At 41.5% G+C, this 20,185-nt stretch overlaps 1 protein-coding gene across 3 annotated transcripts in view; it reads left to right on the top strand.

Annotated features, from left to right (window-relative positions):
* Positions 1-19,458, top strand: part of wscd2 (WSC domain containing 2) — a 52,970-nt gene extending 33,512 nt beyond the window's left edge. For all 3 annotated transcript variants that reach the window (XM_070546107.1, XM_070546106.1, XM_070546108.1), the window contains 7 exons: positions 2,625-2,739; positions 4,197-4,381; positions 6,887-7,008; positions 7,125-7,299; positions 8,135-8,299; positions 8,385-8,585; positions 16,693-19,458. In XM_070546107.1, coding sequence (XP_070402208.1) covers positions 2,625-2,739; positions 4,197-4,381; positions 6,887-7,008; positions 7,125-7,299; positions 8,135-8,299; positions 8,385-8,585; positions 16,693-17,045 — 1,316 coding nt within the window. In that variant the 3' untranslated portion in view covers positions 17,046-19,458. The remainder of the gene's footprint in view (positions 1-2,624; positions 2,740-4,196; positions 4,382-6,886; positions 7,009-7,124; positions 7,300-8,134; positions 8,300-8,384; positions 8,586-16,692) is intronic.
* The last annotated feature ends 727 nt before the right edge of the window (positions 19,459-20,185 follow it).

Raw genomic sequence — 20,185 nt, 5'->3', positions numbered from 1 at the left:
TGAAACAAATCCGAACGCCAAACTTGTTTTTGCTAAACAAGCTGATTTAAATATGTACGGCGCAGCAAAGCACACACAGATTTCATCCAACTTCATGCGGCTATAAAATGAAGAAATCTCTGCTGCATCTTAATGGCTCAGCATTCCAAGCTGTATTTGGTCTTTGGATGATGAGGAGGAGGGTTTGTTGTTCCTTTGTGCAAATCCTTCAATGCTTTGCTGCCCAACACATTCACCCAGACAATAGTAGATTATATCATCACAACATGTCCACAACTGCATGGATTTACTGTTTTATCTCCCACTGTTATAGACTGTGCTGCTACACAATCCCGTCAGATCAGGTTTACATGTAAACTCCATTTTTGGGATCATCATCAGCTGACACCTCTGAGCCTGAATGGCACAAATATCCTGCTTTCCTCAAAAAATACAGTAAAGTAGCTGCGGATGTCTGGAAATGTCCTTGGCGCCGTTATTTGTTCCTCCTCAGAGCGTCTGTTACTCTGTCAGTCACAAATAAAGCTCTTTTTGTTTCCCTACAGCACTCTAAAAGTGCTAACGTCACAATAACCACATCAGTTTATTACCAGGGTCGTGGAGACAAGAGTGAAAAAATTCCGATTTTTCGCAAACCCGGAATATTGATTTATCTAGAATTTGTTTCTAACTGTTGAAGTTTTTACATGTGAGGTAAAGCCGTTACACAAAAAGAACATAAGGGTGAAGAATTTTGTTTTTGCAGATTCATTTAATCTTAATTGTAATTATTTAACTAGAGTTGTATTGTAATTTACCTTTTTATTCAAACGTTCCCATAAATCTTAAGTTTAGTGCTTTCCTTAAAAGTGTGAAACTCTAAAAAAACATTTATTACTGATTATAATCGCTCATTCTGAGTTTTTCATGCAGGCTGATCATGAAAATATTCTCCTACACCTATCTCCTGCATTAGCTTCTGATAGAAAACAGACTGTGAAACTCTAGGATTAGAAAATCCTGACAGATCTACGTCACACTGTTACTAACATTCATGGACTCACCCATCTTAACTCATGATGGGGACGCTGTTGTTGTTTTAGCGTCCAGGAAACAGCAGAGAACATCTCAGCAAACAGGAGCTAACTGTTAGCATTAGCAACCCCACTACGCAGAAAAAACTTCTCCAGACTTGTGTTATTTGTGTTGATTAAATATCCACGTTGCAAGTCAGTGGTAGAGTCGCGTTATTGTTGACCAGTCCGAGGTATGATGTCCAAACATCAGGAAATAAGACTCAGTCCTGCCTTGTTGTGCCACTCTCTGCAGCAACAGGCTTGTCCGTGCTGATTCAAGCATTTCTGGGCTTCTTTTGCACCGCGTACGACTTGCAACGCATTCGTTCTTTCCATAGACCACTGCAAATATGTTGATTAAATGAGTAAAACCACTCTGTAATGAATGGTTGACTAGATAATCCAAGGTCAAGGCAAATTTATTATAAAATACATCTCAATAAGAAATTTAACATTAGTTTCAAAACAAACTCCCACAGCACAAACACCGTGATTATTAAAAACCTTAGATATAAATGTCTGACAACTGGGCTGGCAGGGAGAAGGTTTTTCATTCACCTATTAAATGTCTGTCAGATTGCAGCTTCTGGTTTCTGTTGAGAGCGATTTTTGTATCTAAATATCACAAAAAAGTGTAAAAAACACTCCAAACATCTGTGATTTTGTCAAAAGTCATAGTTACATTAGATCAGAATGACATGACACCAAAACTATATATATATTGATATATCATTAACTTAGGGCTGAGCCTTCGCCAACTCAAGGACAGGAAAACCAACGTGCTTGTGACGTCCACCAATCAGGTTATCAGATCAAATGAAGGTGTCTCCATCTCCCTCCTCCTCCCCCGTGCATCTCTTTTCTGTAACACTAACCTCTCGGGACAGCAGCGGATTGTGACGATGGAGTAATTAATAGCTTCAAAGCATTTGCCTTCCTTCATGCATCCAACAGCACTCATTTCTCCATCATGTTGGGTTTCAGGGAATCTCATTTTATCTCCTCCTTTCTCCAATATTCGTTTTTTTCTCTGGATTTGCAGGTGCATCCGACTTGTCCTCCTTCACTCACCTCGCAAATATGCAAAGATTTTTAATCAGCGTTCTGCCGTGAAACAGCAGCGGATTACAGCTCACTGCATGCTGCTTAGGCACAGACCGTCAAACTTCACCAATTAAAGTAATGCAGGGGGCTGCTGGCTTCCCTCAGCTTCCTTTTAACACACACACACACACACACACACACACACACACACACACACACACACACACACACACACACACACACAAGCGCACGCACTTCTGCAGCACGATGACTGCTACTACAGTTACAGGCCACTAGAAGGGGATGTGTGTCTTCGTTAATAAATAATGATACTGCCCCAGTTTGGACTCCTCCTGTGCTTCGTGGTTACTACACCATGCAACCTTGTGAAAAACACACGGCGTTATAGATGATGTTCCTCTTCTCAAAGCCACTTTTGAGGAATTTCCATTTTAAAATCCACAAATCGACAGTTCTGTCTGAGTTTCATGTGAATTTTAGTAACATTCGATTCTCTTTTTTCAGCAAAGTACATCGGCTGCCACGTTGATGACACTCAGAAAAGAGCGCTGAGAGGAGTTTCCTTTTTTGACTACAAAAAAATGACTGTATTCCGTTGCCAGGACAACTGTGCTGAAAGGTACGAGGCAAGCAAACAACAAAACCATCATCCATCACTTATTCCTCCATGTTTTTTCTATTTTTGTTACGTCCAGTTCTTAGCCGAGGAGACATGAAACAGGATGTGGTCCATGCTTACGTCAATCCCACAGAAATGAGCTTTATAGAATGGAAATGTCTTTAATGTGAAAATAAGTCAAATAAAAGCATCAAAAGGTTTTAATATCTGCATTTTATCTTCATCAGTCTTCCTAGAGAATCATCTCTGTGCTCCATTACACCTGGAGACGTTCACAATCTACCTCAGGTGTTTTTCAACTCAATAAATTGACTATGATGTAGAGATTTTCATCACCTGTATTATGCTCTGCACTGAAAGTTCTAATCAGACGACATTTTGCTCTCAGATCTATGGATACCTGTAATTATTACCCAGTGTGACCTTGTTATGATGATTAACTGTCTATAAAAAGACCAACGGAGGCTGTTTAATGAAACCAGGAAGTTTATATGCATGAAGGGATGATGCATCCATGTTTCACTTCCTCTTCTATTTTTGTGAAGTGAAATTAAATGAACTGATGAAATGTTTTTTTTATTTGAATGACATTTATTCAAAATAACAGATCATTTTTGCAGCAATCTTCAGGAGAATATCCGATTTAGAGGATTTAACAGCAAAAACTATTATTATTGACGCGAATCACAGATTTCTTGTCATTTTCAAAGTGTTGTTTTATGAAAAAACAGAAATATGTGAAAGGTTTTCAAAGCCCCTCTTCCTCTTCTCCATCATTTTTATGTTTCCTCCCACATCCCGTCTCCCTCCTCGCCATCTTCCTCCCACCTCTTTTTCTCCTCCCTGTGGAATACCAGGGACGGCTCTGTCAAATGCATTAAATTACACCCATCACTGATTCGTAGAGCTGAGAATCAGAGCTAAGAAAGATGCTTGTCTCCATCTCTCTCTCTCTCTCTCTCTCTCTCTCTCTCTCTCTCTCTCTTGTTGCTTGGTTTTTGTCTTCTCTTCCAGAGCTGCGGGTTAATATAAGTCGACAAACAAATGAGAGGCCATACAAAGCAGCGCACGGTGGTTTGGGTTTGACTGACAGCCCAGGGGATCTGTCCTGTGTGCGAGTTATGTTAAACGTCTAATTGCATCGGCGAGAGCTCTCTCGGGAGTCAAATCTTTCATAAAGGAAGGAAAGATGGGATTCACTCTCCTGTATGCCAGACTTTGATAAGTGGTTTTGTCTCCGAGGCTCGCAGCATACATCACTCGCCTATTAGAGACGTTTCTGTGTGTTTTCATCTTTGCGTCAGCATCCCTGGCGCTCAGTTTGTTTGTTTTCATTGATTACAGGTCACACTGTGGTTCAGAGGGATACACTGTAATGGCTAGGGACGGGCTAAGCTGCACCACAAACAATCAGATCTCACCTTTGGTCTTTTTATCCTCCTTCTTTTGTCCTTCAGAGGCTACATGTATGCGGGTCTGGAGTTTGGAGCAGAATGTTACTGTGGGCACAAGATTCAGGCACCCAACGCTTCAGAGAGCGAATGCAACATGGGGTGCAAAGGAGAGAAGAGCAACATGTGTGGAGGAGCCAACAGGCTGTCCATCTATAGGCTGGAGCTGAGCCAGGAGTCAGCGCGCCGCTGTGAGTCTCCTGATGTCTCAGAAACTCAAGAGAAGGACTCATCATTTCAAATTTAATTTAAAAAATCTAGATGCAGAAATGCAACTCCACACATGTGTCCCGGGAATAAACAAAGATCCTGATTTATTCCAGACATTGTTCTAAAGTACAGGAAATTATTTAAATTTTGCTTGTTGCTACATTTGGGAGCCGGATGCCCTGTTTTCATAATTCCCGGTAGAACCGTTCTACCTATGAATCCCACCACGGTCTGAACTCTAATTGCTCGATGCCTGCAGGAAAAACATTGCAGTGTAACAGGAAAGGGCTGATTACTGAGGTGGAAAAGGCACGTCAATATCCTGCTGTCATATAAGGTAGATGTACTTTAATAGAACAGAGCAGAAAGTTTTATTATTTTGGAAAAAATGAACAAAACATTCCTCAAGATAAGAAACACGAGAATACACACTCTAACAAATGGGCCTGAATTATCTATATATGTAGAAATATATGCAACAAGAGGAAATAAGATCTAGAGCTAGATTGAACAGATAGGAAAACATATAACACACATATTACTGTAGTTTGTGTCATACTTTGGTCAAACATTTTACTCTGTGCATGCATCTTTCAGCCTTGTTCCTTTATCTTTTATTGGTATTTTCATTTCTCTTCATTTAAAAAAGTCCCTGCAACAAGCTGAGGCAACGTCCATACCTTCTTCTTTCTCCCTTCCTTTTTCTCATCCGTCCCTCCACTTTTGTTTTAGGTTTTGGTCTTAAAACTCGCAGATTTATTATTCCTCCTGCTCATCTCTTCTTGCTCGCTGCTGTTTCTTGTTTTCTTCTTGTTTATTATTTTCATTTCTGCTTTTCTCCTTGTTTGCCTCCCAACAAAGTGCTGTGTAAGCTGTTCACCCCGAAGCCCTGATGACTATCATATGAGCCTTTGTTACGAGCATCCGAAAGGAAATGCTGTAAATGTGCTTCTGTGGCTGTTTTTAACAGCGGTCAACGAGCCTGAGCTGCACGTTTTCTGGAACTGACTTCTTGTTTGTGTTTTTTGGGACTCTTCATTTGTGCAAATGTCCAAACATGAGAATTTTAGTTGCCGTACAAAAAACACCTCAAGGTTAGTATTTTGTATTTTGGACATGAAAGCATTCTTTTGTTAGTTTAAAAATGAAGAATTAAGCAAATGAAATCTGTTAGATTGATTCTGACAACTAAATTCTTCCTTTCTTTCACTAATAGAAGGTCTTTTGACAACGATTTTAACTCTGATCTACTTATAAAAACATCATTTTAAAATAAAACCTGTGGAATTGGTGTGCAACTGAGTTTTTCTGCAAGAAAATATTATTTATTATTATAGCCAACAAATAAACACATTTTTTTTCTTGCATTCTTTGAAGGGGCCAAATCATGGAAAATTCACTTTTGGAGCTTTTTATCATGGGATATTATTTCCTTGTGAAAAATAAACCCCCACACCCCTTTTTGGCTGCATTTATGCATTTTCTGGTCTCAGCTGCAAATTAGGAGTTTAACTTTGAAAATCCTGTAAAGTGTCAATATAATAATAATCTCGTCATCAGGGCCTGCTGCTCTCCTATAAGCTAGTCTCTGGTCTGAAACCTTTCTCTTCTGGCTAGCACTGGATATGTGGCTTAGGCGACTATTGTTTTATAACAGACTTGGTAGTCCAGTGGTTAGAGTGCCCAGGCAGTTGCTCTAACTACTGGACTACCAGCAACTGACACACCTAAGATGCTGTTGTAGACACGTTTTGTGACTCAACCATCTTGGCTCGTGACACAACATTAAACATCTCGGCTAAATGAAGTTAACCATTAGCATTAGCATCTTCACCACACAGCAGAACTCCTCCAGGCTTGTGTTATTTGTGGAGATAAAACACCCATGTTGCAGAACAAATGGAGTCAGTGGTAGTTTGCTGTTATCCAATCCAAGGCGAGATGTCCAAATATCAGGAAATAAGAATCCAAATCTTGCTGCCGGCTGCCGCAGACTTGGCCGTGAGCTGCGAGGCATTCATTCCTACCAGAGATCACTGTAAATGTATTGATTAAACGAGTTTTCAACACTTTTAAGAAATGATTATAAATATCCCTAGTTGCTCTAAAATGATCAGGAACATAGTTTTAATGATCTGATTATGTATTTTTAATTAATGAATTAAGCCCTGGTAAAAAATGCTTATATGAAATATTGGCCGCTTTTCTCCAGTTTATTGATCCAGGGTCCCTCCATCCATCAGCTCACAGCGAGGATTTGCAGTTAAAGGTCATCATCACTCATCAGCCATGTAAGCTCTGTTAGTGGTTCTGTGTGCTGTCGGGTCAGGGCCTTAGTGGTCCCAGTGGGATCTCATCATCAGGGGTCAGCGGCTGGGAGCTGTTATGATGGGAGCCGTGCTCAGTAACCATGAAACTAGACTCGGCGGTGTGTGTGTTTTCCTCCGTTAGCGAGTAACATCCTGGTTTGTTTTTGTCTCTTTCAGATGGCAGTGCCATTTTCAAAGGATGTTTCCACCGGCCAGACAATGTCACCGCAGCTCTCCCCTTCAGTGCTGTCATCCAGAACATGTCTGTGGACAAGTGTGTGGACATGTGCACAGAGCGGGTGCGTTTGTGTGTGCGTGCGTGCGTGTGTGCGTGCGTGTGTGTGTGTGTGTGTGTGTTCACAGACACTTCACGGTGTAGGTCTGTACTCATCGTGTAATGGTTGATTTATCCCAGGAAAAGTCCCTGGCAGTTCTGGCTGGAGACCAATGTTACTGCGGCTTTCCGACTCGTCTCTTCTCCCTTCATGAGCTGGAGGACGAGGACATGTGTCTCCACCGCTGCCCGGGCGAAGAGTTTGAGAGCTGTGGGAATGACAAGTTCTTTGTGGTGTACCAGACACAGGTTCAAGGTAATGTTTGGTGTCTGTTGACAGCAATGTGTAGAGGGCACACACACACTCCTGAGTGTAACACACACACACACACACACACACACACACACACACACACACACACACACACATACAAACAGGAACAAAAGGGAGCACTTGATTAAAAAAACAATAATTTACAAACACAAATGCTATTTTTCTTTGGTGCTCAACAACATTTTATCTTTGGACATTTTAATCATTAAAAAACACAAAAGGAAAAAATTTAAATTATTATTTTTTTAAATCTCACTTCTTTTTTGTTAGATAATGACATAAAAAGACAGAGAGGAGCAGATTGATGACTGATTTTCCTGTTGTTCCTTATTTGGGACAGAAGGCTGTGAGGTTGTGTTGTTATTGTGTGTTTTGTAGCGTCTCCTCAGTGCAGCAGACAGCTGTGGCTTAGATCAGCAAAAACAACAGCACCAAAAAAAAAAAACAGTGAGCAAAACTAAAGTTTAGTACCATCTTCATCACTGAGAACCTGTTTAGTTTTATGTACTAATTTGAACTCAAGCTGAATAAATGTTTCAAAAGCAGCACAGAATTGCAAATTTACCCACAACAGAAAAAAATCCCCCTTTGACTAATTTATTTGGTTTCTTTCACCAGTTGTTTCTAGCCCTTGTTAGTTATACAAAAAGCACAAAGAAAAGGGAAGTTAGTGACTTTCAGAGTCTATTCCAAGATTTTTCTGCATTGAGCAACATGTCTTAAATTCTTTAGAGGTATTGAAAGCAGTGTCCAAGGTCATGTACCATTTTTTATAACCAATCAATAACACATCTGATTGTCCTTCATGTGTTTTCAGATAACCGCTGTATGGATCGACACTTCCTACCCTCTCGCTCTAAGCAGCTGGTGGCTCTCGCCAGCTTCCCCGGAGCTGGAAACACCTGGGCCCGCCACCTCATAGAGCTCGCCACTGGCTTCTACACAGGCAGCTTCTACTTTGATGGCTCCCTCTACAACAAAGGTAGGTCTCAACAGGCGCATGGTTCTCCATGATTCAAAGCTTTACGTCAGTGGACCAAATAAATAGCCTGTGCATCGGTTTACAGGCTTCAAAGGGGAGCGTGATCACTGGAGGAGTGGGAGAACGATCTGTATCAAGACACATGAGAGCGGTAGGAAGGAGATTGAAGCTTTTGACGCGAGCATCCTTATGATCCGTGACCCGTACAAAGCCCTCATGGCTGAATTTAACAGGAAATATGGTGGACACATTGGGTTTGCCTCACAGGCCCACTGGAGAGGAAAAGGTAAGCTGCTGAAAGTCTGAGGTCCAGATGAATAGATGGATGGATGGATGGATGGATGAACGGACGGACGGACGGACGGACGGATGGATGGATGGATGTATGGATGGATGGATGGATGGATGGACAGACAGACACATGGATGGTCTGTTGATGGATGAATGGACAGACGGATGGATGGATGGTCTATGCATGGATGGGTGGATGGATGGATGGATGGATGGACAGATGGACGGACGGATGGATGGATGGTCTATGCATGGATGGATGGATGGACAGATGGATGGTCTTTTGATGGATGGATGGATGGATGGATGAATGGATGGCTAGATGGACAGACGGATAGATGGATGGTCTATTGATGGATGGACGGATGGATGGATGGACGGATGGACAGACGGACGGACAGACGGATGGATGGATGGATGGATGGATGGATGTATGGACAGATAGATGGATGGTCTATGGATGGATGGATGGATGGATGGACGATCTATTGATGGATGGATAGATGGATGGACGAACGAACGTGTGGTCTGTTGATGAATGGATTATAGATGGAGATGGATGGATGCACTGATGATTGGTCTGTTGGATGGATAGATGAATGGATGGATGGACGGACGGAAGGATGTATGATCTGTTGATGGATGGATGGATGGATGGATGGATGATGGACAGATGGATGGATGGATGGATGGACGGATGGTTTGTTGGATAGATGGACAGATGGAAGGATGAATGGTCTGTTGATGGATGGGTGGACAGACAGATGAATAGGTGGATGGATGGATGGATGGATGGATGGATGGATGGATGGATGGACGGATTGTTTGTTGGATAGATGGACAGATGGAAGGATGAATGGTCTGTTGATGGATGGGTGGATGGACAGATGAATAGGTGGATGGATGGATGGATGGATGGATGGATGGACAGATGGATAGAAGGATAGATGGTCCATTGATGGATGGATGGACAGATGGATGATCTGTTGATGGACGGATGGATACACGGACGGATGGATGGAAAAATAGAAGGTCTGTTGATGGATGGATGGACAGATAGATGGTCTGTTGATGGACGAACGGATGGACAGCTGGACGGCTGGATAATTCCAAACGTCACCTAAAAGAGGAAGTTGTGATGACAGAATAGCAACAAACTGGATGAAAAAGCAAGAATATGATGCTCAGTGATGCAGATTGATGAGGAAATGCATCAGATGTGGCTTTAACCCAAACCAATGTGGCTGAGTCTAAATGTTTTGATGTGTCTGCCTAAAAGGTTTTTTAGAGAAATGAAGCGAGGAACTGCTCAGCCACTTCCTTAGTCACGCTGATGGATGTACTCATAGTACACGGTCACCTATCTTGTGATTCAGTCTCCCAGCTAACACACACACACACACACACACACACACACACACACACACACACACACACACACACACTTTTGTGGTGCGTGATGGTTTGCAGAACCGTTCCCAGATGCAGCCTGAAGGATGACACACGTGGAATTAAAATTACAGTGAGGACTTGCTGAACCAGCTCATCTCTGTTCCCGTCTTAATCAGCTAACTGGAACAGAAAGTGGCTCCAAATCTCAGCGATGAGTACGAAAAATTACTCAGTGACATAACTGAGGAAAAAGAAGATAATTCAGTTTTGTCTGGCTAAGAAAGATGAAAAAGTTTCATGACATGACTCGGGATTTGTTACCAGCACAAATCCAACCCACCCAAGTATTTAAATATATCTAATCTACTGAAAGAGACATTTTGTACTCAGGTGACTCCACCACTAAGCAAAGGCAAGAATTTATGTATGTAGAAAATGTGGAAGCAGCATTTTTTAATCTGTGTACTCATCACAGTTTGTCAAAATGTGTTTAATGTAGACCTTGACACAGATGTCCGACAAATAAAAATAAAAACATCAACAGAATCCATCAGGAAGTCAACGATCCACTCAATAATCACGGTGTGCCTTGAACTTTGACCTTTTGTATTAGATTTATCCAATGAGCCTTTCTATCTAATAGTTGCACATTTTGTTAAACATCCCATTCCTTCCTTGTGCAGCTAGTTAATAGTGTCACAGCTCTGTTTGCTCTAGTTTTATATGAATCCCAGTTTGGTTTCATCTCTTTATATTTCATACTTTCTGTTATCATCTTCTCATCACTTCCACCCACCTTTACCGCATCCCGTAACCATAACTACCAGTTTTGTCTTTGTGCCCGTGTGCCGTCTCTTTGGCTTTCTGTGAGGATTGATCGATTTTTTCCTGCTACTGGAGGATTGCCGACCCAGCAGTTGTCTTCCTTTGTGAGGACATCAGCACATTTGGCCTGCCGTCTCCATTGAATGTTTCTTCCTTCTGCTGGTGGGCTGATGATGCAGTGACATCGGTGTGAAGAAAGGATTTTTGACAGCTGTCTCTTTAAATATAGAGAAGAAAAATCAGTGTGTGTGTGTGTGTGTGTGTGTGTGTGTGTGTGTGTGTGTGTGTGTGTGTGTGTGTGTGTGTGTGTGTGTGTTAGGGACTGTGGGGTTCAGAGGAAGTGTCACTCCTTAAATAGGACAAATCAGAGTTATAATCCTAGGTGTGTGTTTCAAGTAGTTGTAGAAGAATTATTATTTGTGTAAACAGCTGTTCTCACTGATATCGGTATTAAGTAAATGTGACACATCAGGATATTCAGAGGAAAGAGTTCAGCTTACTTTGGTTTCTGTATATTTTAAGTTCTGATTTCTCCGGAAAGCTTGATTGGGGAAATGATAAATGATAAATGACCCGCACTTGTATAGCGCCTCTCAGAGTAAGGACTCCAAAGCGCTTTACACTACAGTGTATCATTCATCGATTCACACACATTCACACACTGATGGTGATGAGCTACGATGTAGCCACAGCTGCCCTGGGGCTCACTGACAGAGGTGAGGCTGCCGAGTACAGGCGCCACCGGTCCCTCCGACCACCACCAGCAGGCAAGGTGGATTAAGTGTCTTGCCCAAGGACACAACAGCAGTATTCTCTGTCCGGAGTCGGGATCGAACCTGCAACCTTCCGATTACTGGACAACCCGTTCAACTTGTTGAGCTACTGCTGCCCCTGCAACTCTCCAGTAGCAGGAAAAAAATCGATCAAACCTCACAGAAAAAAGGAGAACTGCTGTGGCCAGATGCTCCATGTCGTCAGTTCCTCACCAGCATGTTTGGGCCAAAATGTCCCTGGCTGAAAAAGGCTCCGACTGTTTTTTCTGTTCCCATCACTGAGCGAGGCATTTGCTGTAATGGGCTCGTTAGCTGATGTTTACAAAAGGCACTTCAATGATAATCAGGCTGTAGCTTTAATTTTAGTCACGATATCTACCGAGGGAATGTTGGTAGTAGTTTAATCCCACCAGGACCGACTGTCGGACTGATTAAAGAAAGGAATTTGACTTTGATGACCACTTTTGTTTTCTTGAGCTAAAGAGGATCTTCTTATTCTAGAAACAATGTTTATCTCAAAATCGTTTACAGTGCAAGGCAACATCTCCTGGTTAATATATGCAATAGTCAGAGGGGTTATTGCAAACAGGCACCGGTGTTTTCAGCAGAAGTAACCACAGCATGAGACGTCTGAGTCCCCCAGAGGAAGTCTGAGAAGTTGTGAAGTGTAGCTCAACATGTTGGAAGACACAAACTGCTCAAGTTTAATTACAAAACCTTGTTTTTGTCTCATAAATGATGATGATGAAGTTAAAACCTTGAAGGGATATATTTTTAAGTGACTTTCTGTGGAGAGCTCATAAACAGTTAAAGGTGTGGAACACTGAAAACACATTTTTTAATGATGATTTCTGATTATAATCGGTCACTGTGGGTTTTTCATGCAGGCTCCTGCATTAGTTCCTGATATATAGACGGTGGAACGCTAGGATTGAAAATCAATGCTGTTGCTGTTATCCAATCCAATGCAGGACGTCTGATTATCAGGAAATAAGACTTCAAAACCTGCTGTGTTGTGCCACTCTGCAACAGCAGCCTTGTCCGTGCTGATCCAAATGCTTCTGGGATTTTTTTGCCCTGGGTACAGCCTGCAAGGCATTCATTCCCACCAGAGACCACTGCAAATGCATTCATTAAATGAATTTCCCACATTTTTAATATCTGACCTGTTTTAAATAGCTCTTTAAACAGCCTCAGTTTGAAGAAATAGATAAACAGATGTTACAACAACACAAAGTACCTTTTAACTATTCTAATCTCACAAAAATTCACAGCTGTTAATGCAAATGCTATTTTATAACCTCCAAATGTACATCATATTCACATTTCATAGTTAGCTAGTTCCTCTGCTACTTCCTGCTGCGAACAACCACGGTGTTTTATGGAAATAACCATATATTAAGAAATGCTTTTGTCATGTAAAAAGATGAAGACATGTTTGGTTGAACTGGTAAAATTCTGCAGTAGAGTTGTTTTAGGACAGCAGAAACACTTTGTTATCGGTCCCTTCAAGGAAAGCCTGTGACTTTATCTGTCTGGCCAGAAATTATCCTTGTTTCTTCAAGCTGAGGTTGTTCAAAGTGCCATTCACAGCAGCTAAATGCTAACTGTTAGCTGCTTTTCACACAAGAATTCCAAATAAACTTAGAAAATATTAAAATCGGGAAAATTTCCAATACAGTTGCACTTATAAACAAGTTTTATCAGCTGGGGATTTTTGAGGAAAATTACATTTTGCAGAATTTCATATTTTAAAAATCTTGAAACCTCAGAGTGAATCATGTTGAGCGATTCTTTTACACTTCATACAAAAGAGTTACCTGAAGGAAATAAAATGTAATAAATAAAATTCAATAAGGGGACATCTCATTGTTTGCTTTTCAATGTGCTCCTTAGATAAATAGGATAAATATTTAAAATAACCAAGGAACAAGCTTGAGTGTCTTGCCTGAAAATGACCTAAAACCAGAATTTCATAACAGCGGCATAAGCTGTTGGAAAAAAGAAAGAAAAAAAAACCCAAAGAAGAACTGAAAACATATAGTTCTCCACAAAGTGGATACCATCAAAACAAAGTTCACCGGGTTGCTCACATTTTACCTTTCTTTTTTGTTTTTAGACAAAAAAAGAAAGAAAAAGCTATTTATGTTTGTAAATAGCATCTCCAAATAGAAATATTTGGATGTTAGGCCATCTTTTAATTAAACTACTGCTCAGCTACAGAAAGATTGACCATGTCAGTATAAAATTAAAGTTTCCTCAGTCATTGGTTTTGGAGACAGCTCTGCAAACGCAGCAGCTTTTAAACTTCAATGGCAACATCTCCCAGCAGTGATGATTTGCTTTAATGCAGCACTTCTGCTGCCAGCTGCTGCCTTTGTTGGCCAGAATTTCATCGTAGAGCAAAAGGACAGGGTTTTCTCCCAGAGTTTGGCTGATAGAATATCAAACTGTCCGGATAATGCAACTTGCCACAAACGTTGACAGACGTGACAGTCTAGAGGACATCAGAGCTTTGCAGTCATGACCTCATATTCCATCCACTCTGTCATCACAGCCTCTCACTCAAAATAAGCGTGCGATTTCATCTGAAGAACATTCACTGTCTTGTTTAAAGTAACACAGAGCAGTTTCCTGCTCCTCCGCCCTACTGGTTGAAAGTGGAATTACAACTGTTGTAAACAACCCTGCTGTAGCTAGTGCTAACAATGAGCGAACACTAACATGAGCCAACTAATACTAAAATAAACCACAAAGTAAAGAGATCCACACTGTTGGACAAAAAATATTATTACTCACAAGTCCAGTTGCAACAAAGCCAGGTCACCATCAGTCTGTGATTTTCAGCTCCCTCAAACCAGTGTAGGCCCGCCGATGTTCACTCTGGTTTTAGCTCTTTGCTTCACCTCTAAAAACATTATTCTCATACTTTTACTTCCAGATGCCAACAGAAAAAGCAAACTTCTTCTTTTTCTTCTTCTGATGCTTTTCATTGACGATCGGCAAATTGAAAATGCTAATTGCTGGCATTTGTAGCATGGTGAATTGTCCATTTCTGACCTAAAGGCCCTTCTCTATTTGCTCTGCCCAAGCAAAACCATAAGTTTCTGACACAAGCCTAATCTACAAGATATGGGCCAAGGCCACTCATGCTCGGTGCTCTTATCTAAACTGTTGCTGCCTCGGACAGCACAAGAAAGAAGAAAGAATACGAAGAACTGTTTCTCTTTAAATAATAATCAAATAACTTTGTTAGTCCAAATAATCGTGTGAAGCTCAATGTTAAATCAATCTGTGAAATAAGAATATTAATTACTTGATATTATAATCCTATGATAGTATTTTAATAAGTAATATAACTTTAAATATTTACACTAGACTGATCACACATAATGCTTAAGTCACATGACACATTTCCTTTTTCTGATACAATCAGAACCTACCAGATCTGACATAAGGCGTGGTTTTGTTGGTGCTCGTGTAATCCCTTTTTGTTGTCAAATTCTGATTCGACAGTAAATCGAAACATCCAAATTATAAAACTATGCTCCACGTCGTTTTAACTTCAGTTCCAAGCATTCTAGAGAAGTTATCGGAGTGGCCAATCCGTAACTTTCCTTTTAAAGCTGAAAGAACCTAACGACAAGCTGGATTAAATCTGTTGCACGTTCCACCTGCTGTAACGGTTCCTACAGAATAAAAGCTGAACCATCACGACCCTCTTCAGGGTCTCGCTGATGCCATTAAACTGTCGTGACCTGGGAGTAACTCAAGACTGGAAGGGTCGGCAACCGCTGCATATCTACAGACGTCGGTTCCAAGAGGGTCTAAGCTGGACCCCCGACATTCCGGATCTAAACGGGGGCTTCCGTTGGGGTACGTAGACCGAGAGATGGCATCTCAATGTGTGTCATAATCTCCAAACCAAAGCTTAGAGCGAAACACCCTTTCACTCCCATTCAGAACTAATAGTCTCTCCGGATTTGCTGGTTCTGAACATATTTCACACACACACCATCCTCAGTCTCACTCCACCTTAGTTACATCATACACATAGTGTTTAGAGTTAGTCTTGTTCAAATTGTTTGGAAATAAATCTTTTAACTTTTTAAATCTGATTCTCTCTCTTTCTTGGAGTTAATAAGTAGTGTTATCTAATCCCTGCAATAAAAATATCCGATCTTCTGCTTTAAGTAACATTCAAAGATCCATCAAATTGATTTCATATTTCCTATGGAATCTCACATTTTATGGGTCATTACTTAAGATGTAACTAACGAATCCTTACACATTACAGCTAACAGCCATAAAGCAGGTAGAAAGCGGCAAAGCGCCCCGTATATGGTACCTACCTGCTCTGTAAAACTATCTAATTTGGTTTTTGGTCTGCAGAGGGCTGCAGAGTGGTTTCAAATGTGAGTTTCTCGCGAGAACGGATGAAGTCGAGCCCACTTTTCTAAACATCCGTCGAACGAGACAGAGAATGCAAGCTTGTGATTGGTCAGGACGCCACTTCCTTTAAATTCTTCAATAGCACCGCCTTTGTCCCCTCAAAAACACAAAGAGAGCCGAAGATATCTAGCTTGAAGCTTGAAGAATACCTCGTGGAAAAATTTAAAAAATATGCACGTTTTATTCATCCGTGACTGGAGGAGTAAAAAGATACGCAGCAAGCTTTTTATTCATGTATGGAAATGATGGGAAACGTCAGTTTAGAGGTGGCGAGCGCATTAAGAGGTGGAGGAGAAAGAGGGACAAATTTGTCCGTGTTAAAAATGTCTCTGAAATACAAAAAACACAGTATAAACACAATAGTAAATGCACTATCTTGGACCAGATACATGACACCCGAGAACAGCGCTACGTCCTCTGTTGGTGGAGAATCGCTTTGCAACACTCCCCAGGAGAAGTCCGAGAGCAAAACGGCCCCGTCAACTCGTGTGCGTCTCTCCCTCGTGGAGCTGACGCAGAAACATAAACTAGGCATAACTCAACAATCTCCTAAATCATTGTTAAAGAAGTAAAAAATAACAGTCTGTATTTACTTTGAAGAAACGTAAATGTGAACGTTTTAGTTTACTCAAACATCTTTATCTTTCATTTATCTTCCAGAGTGGCCCGAGTTTGTTAAGAACTACGCACCGTGGTGGGCATCTCACACCCTGGACTGGCTGACTTATGGGAAGAACATCCACGTGGTCCACTTTGAGGATCTGAAAAGGGACCTGTTTGTGCAGCTTAAAGGAATGGTCCAGTTCCTGGGTTTGGAGGTTTCAGAAGATCGCCTCCTCTGCGTTGAGGGACAAAAGGATGGGAACTTCAAGCGATCGGGACTACGGAAGCTTGAGTATGACCCGTACACTCCAGAAATGCGACAGAACATTGATGAGCTTATCAGAACAGTAGACACCGCTCTGAACAAAAGAAACATGTCTGGAGTTCCTGCAGATTACAAGCCAAGATGATGAATGGGATATTGTTTTCCTCCTAGATTGGACTGGACATCAAGTTTTACAAATGTTGTATATATTGTAGGTCTATTAGGGGAAACCTGCCTCTATTTGCACCTATTTTCTGTTTTATTCACCAGTTCTTGGTCATTCTATTGCACTTCTGAAGAAAAATGCATTCACACATACTGCAGTCTTTGCTATTTTGCTAAACAAAACAAAATAATTTCTTACACTGTTCTATGCACATGTGCTGTGGAGGCATGTGCTCATGCCTTAACACCAAGACGGTACGACAGCTGTGACTACAGAGACTTAACACAAATACTACAACAAAATCTTGCACAGGCTTATTTTGTGCAAAAGAAAAATATATTATAAAATTGAAATGTTCTATTTTCAGCTGCTACCACAGTTCCAGATCTGTTTTCTAAATGAGGTTCTCTGGAACTGACTCTGTTCCTCAGAGGGGAACATGCAATATCTAAAGAAAGACTACCCAATAATAATGAACTTGTGTGTTTCCTTTATTTTTTCGAAGTTATTTATCTTATTTTTTTCTTAATCAAGAGTTCATTGCCTTTCAGTTAAATGAGTGATTGCTACTGAAGGATCTGACTCTGGCAGAGATAAAGTGCATTGACCCTTCATCTCTTCATGAGTCAGATATTGACCATCAGCATTATTTCCTCTGGCATTTACTGCTCATACTTGATTATCAATGTTTTATTAACACTGGATTTGATGCATTAAAAATATCCAAAAAGCAACACTTTCCCCCAAAGATTACTGAAGATGACAGTCAAGTTTGGGGTTGGAAATTGTTTTAGGTCTGATCCATCCATTTTCATCCGCTTATCCAGAGTTGGGTTGCGGGGGCAGTAGCCTAAGGTGAGAGGCCCAGACTTCCCTCTCCCCAGCCACTTGAGCCAGCTCCTCCGGGGGAATCCCAAGGCGTTCCCTGGCCAGCCGAGAGACATAGTCCCTCCACCGTGTCCTGGGTCTACCTTTAGGTCTCCTCCCGGTTGGACGTGCCCAGAAAACCTCACCAGGGAGGCGTGCAGGAGGCATCCTGACCAGATGCCCGAGCCACCTCAACTGGCTCCTCTCGATGTGGAGGAGCAGCAAATCTACTCTGAGCCCCTCCCGAATGACCGAGCTTCTCACCCTATCTCTAAGGGAGAGCCCAGCCACTCTTCTGAGAAAACTCATTTCGGCCGCCTGTATCCGCGATCTCGTTCTTTCGGTCACTACCCAAAGCTCATGACCATAGGTGAGGATAGTTACATAGATCGACCGGTAAATCAAGAGCTTCGCCTTCTGACTCAGCTCTCTCTTCACCACGACAGACCGGTACAATGCCCGCATCACTGCAGATGCAGCACCAATCCGCCTATCGATCTCACGCTCCAGTTTTCCCTCACTCGTGAACAAGACCCCGAGATACTTAAACTCCTCCACTTGGGGCAGGACCTCATCCCTGGCCCGGAGAAGGCATTCTACCCTTTTCTGAATCAAGACCATGGTCTCAGATTTAGAGGAGCTGATTCTCATCCCAGCTGCTTCACACTCGGCTGCAAACCGCTCCAGCGAAAGCTGAAGATCACGTTCTGATGAAGCCAACAGGACCACATCATCTGCAAAAAGCAGAGACCTGATCCTCAGGCCACCAAAATGGATGCCCTCCACACCTTGGCTGCGCCTAGAAATCCTGTCCATAAAGGTAATGAACAGAATCGGTGACAAAGGGCAGCCTTGGCAGAGTCCAACTCTCACTGGGAACGAGCCCGACTTACTGCCGGCAATGCGGACCAAGCTCTGACACCGGTCATACAGGGACCTAACAGCCCGTATCAGAGGGCCTGGTACCCCATACTCCTGGATTACCCCCCACAGGGCCCCCCGAGGGTCGCGGTCAAATGTCTTCTCCAAATCCACAAAACACATGTAGACTGGTTGGGCAAATTCCCACGCTCATGACCGTTTTAGGTGTGATGTTATAGTTGTTTCTCTAAGCAAATTACACTTTTTTTGAAAAAGCTTTAAAACAACTAAAGTTTGTCGATTAAAAAAACACTCCGGGAAAAACATTCAAAACCTGAACATGTTACGATACGCTAAGTGATTTGTCACGTTTCTAAGTACAGAAAGTATTAAATACAGGAAGTAAAAAGGAATGAAATCATTAGGGACTGAGCTGACTTCCATTTCCAGTATAATATAAATATATTTTTATAGTATGCATCAGAAAAATTTGTATTGCAAAGAGAAATTTGGAAAAAAAATTCTATTTTTACTGTATGCTTTAAACTTTACTCCTGCTTTGATGACAAGCTGGAGCTGAACAGATGTCACATCTGAATGTATTTTATACAAAATGAATGTAAAGAAAGAAAGCCCAATAAATGAGTATATCAATTTAAAAAGCTATAGTGTGCTGTTGTTATTTAAGATGTACAGTGGTATTTGATTTGTCTTACTTAAAGGTGTGGAACACTGAAAATCTATTTTTTCATGATTACAATCAGTCACTCTGAGTTTTTCTTGCAGGTTGAACATGAAAATTATCTCCAACACCTACCTCCTGCATTAGCTTTGAATAGGAAATAGACGTTGAAATGCTAGATTTTGAAAATCCTGATAGATCTACGTCACACCGACGCTTATTGCTCATGGACTAATGACAGGAGAGACTGTTGTTGGTTTATCATCTGGGGATCAGCAAAGGACGTCTCAAGTAGCAGACGCCAATCGTTAGCATTAACAACTTCACCACATGGCAGAAGCTCCTCCAGGCTCGTGTTATTAAACATTGATGTTGTAAGTCAGTAGTCGTCACGTTGCTGTTTTCCAATCCGGGGAGAGATGTCTAAACTCTCCAAATCCTTCTATCTGAAGCTCAGCTTTGATGTGGGTAACTCTAGGGTCTAAGAAATAAACTTAAGTAAAAGTATTAAAGTATGAATTTTCTACTGTACTTAGGACAAAAGTATTCAACTAACATGTATGCTGTGTGTGTAGAAGTCTGCAGTCGGACCAGGTGAAGCAAAACACAAATTCAAGTACCATTACCTTTGGAACTGTAGTGCAGCACAGATAAGGTCACCCACCCCACGCCCCAATCGTCATCAGACCAACGGTGGAGTAGGTCGTCG

The sequence above is a fragment of the Nothobranchius furzeri genome, chromosome 17 (assembly GCF_043380555.1).
Source record: "Nothobranchius furzeri strain GRZ-AD chromosome 17, NfurGRZ-RIMD1, whole genome shotgun sequence".
In the NCBI taxonomy this organism is placed as follows: Eukaryota; Metazoa; Chordata; class Actinopteri; order Cyprinodontiformes; family Nothobranchiidae; genus Nothobranchius; species Nothobranchius furzeri.
This window is presented reverse-complemented; position numbering and strand designations above follow the sequence as displayed.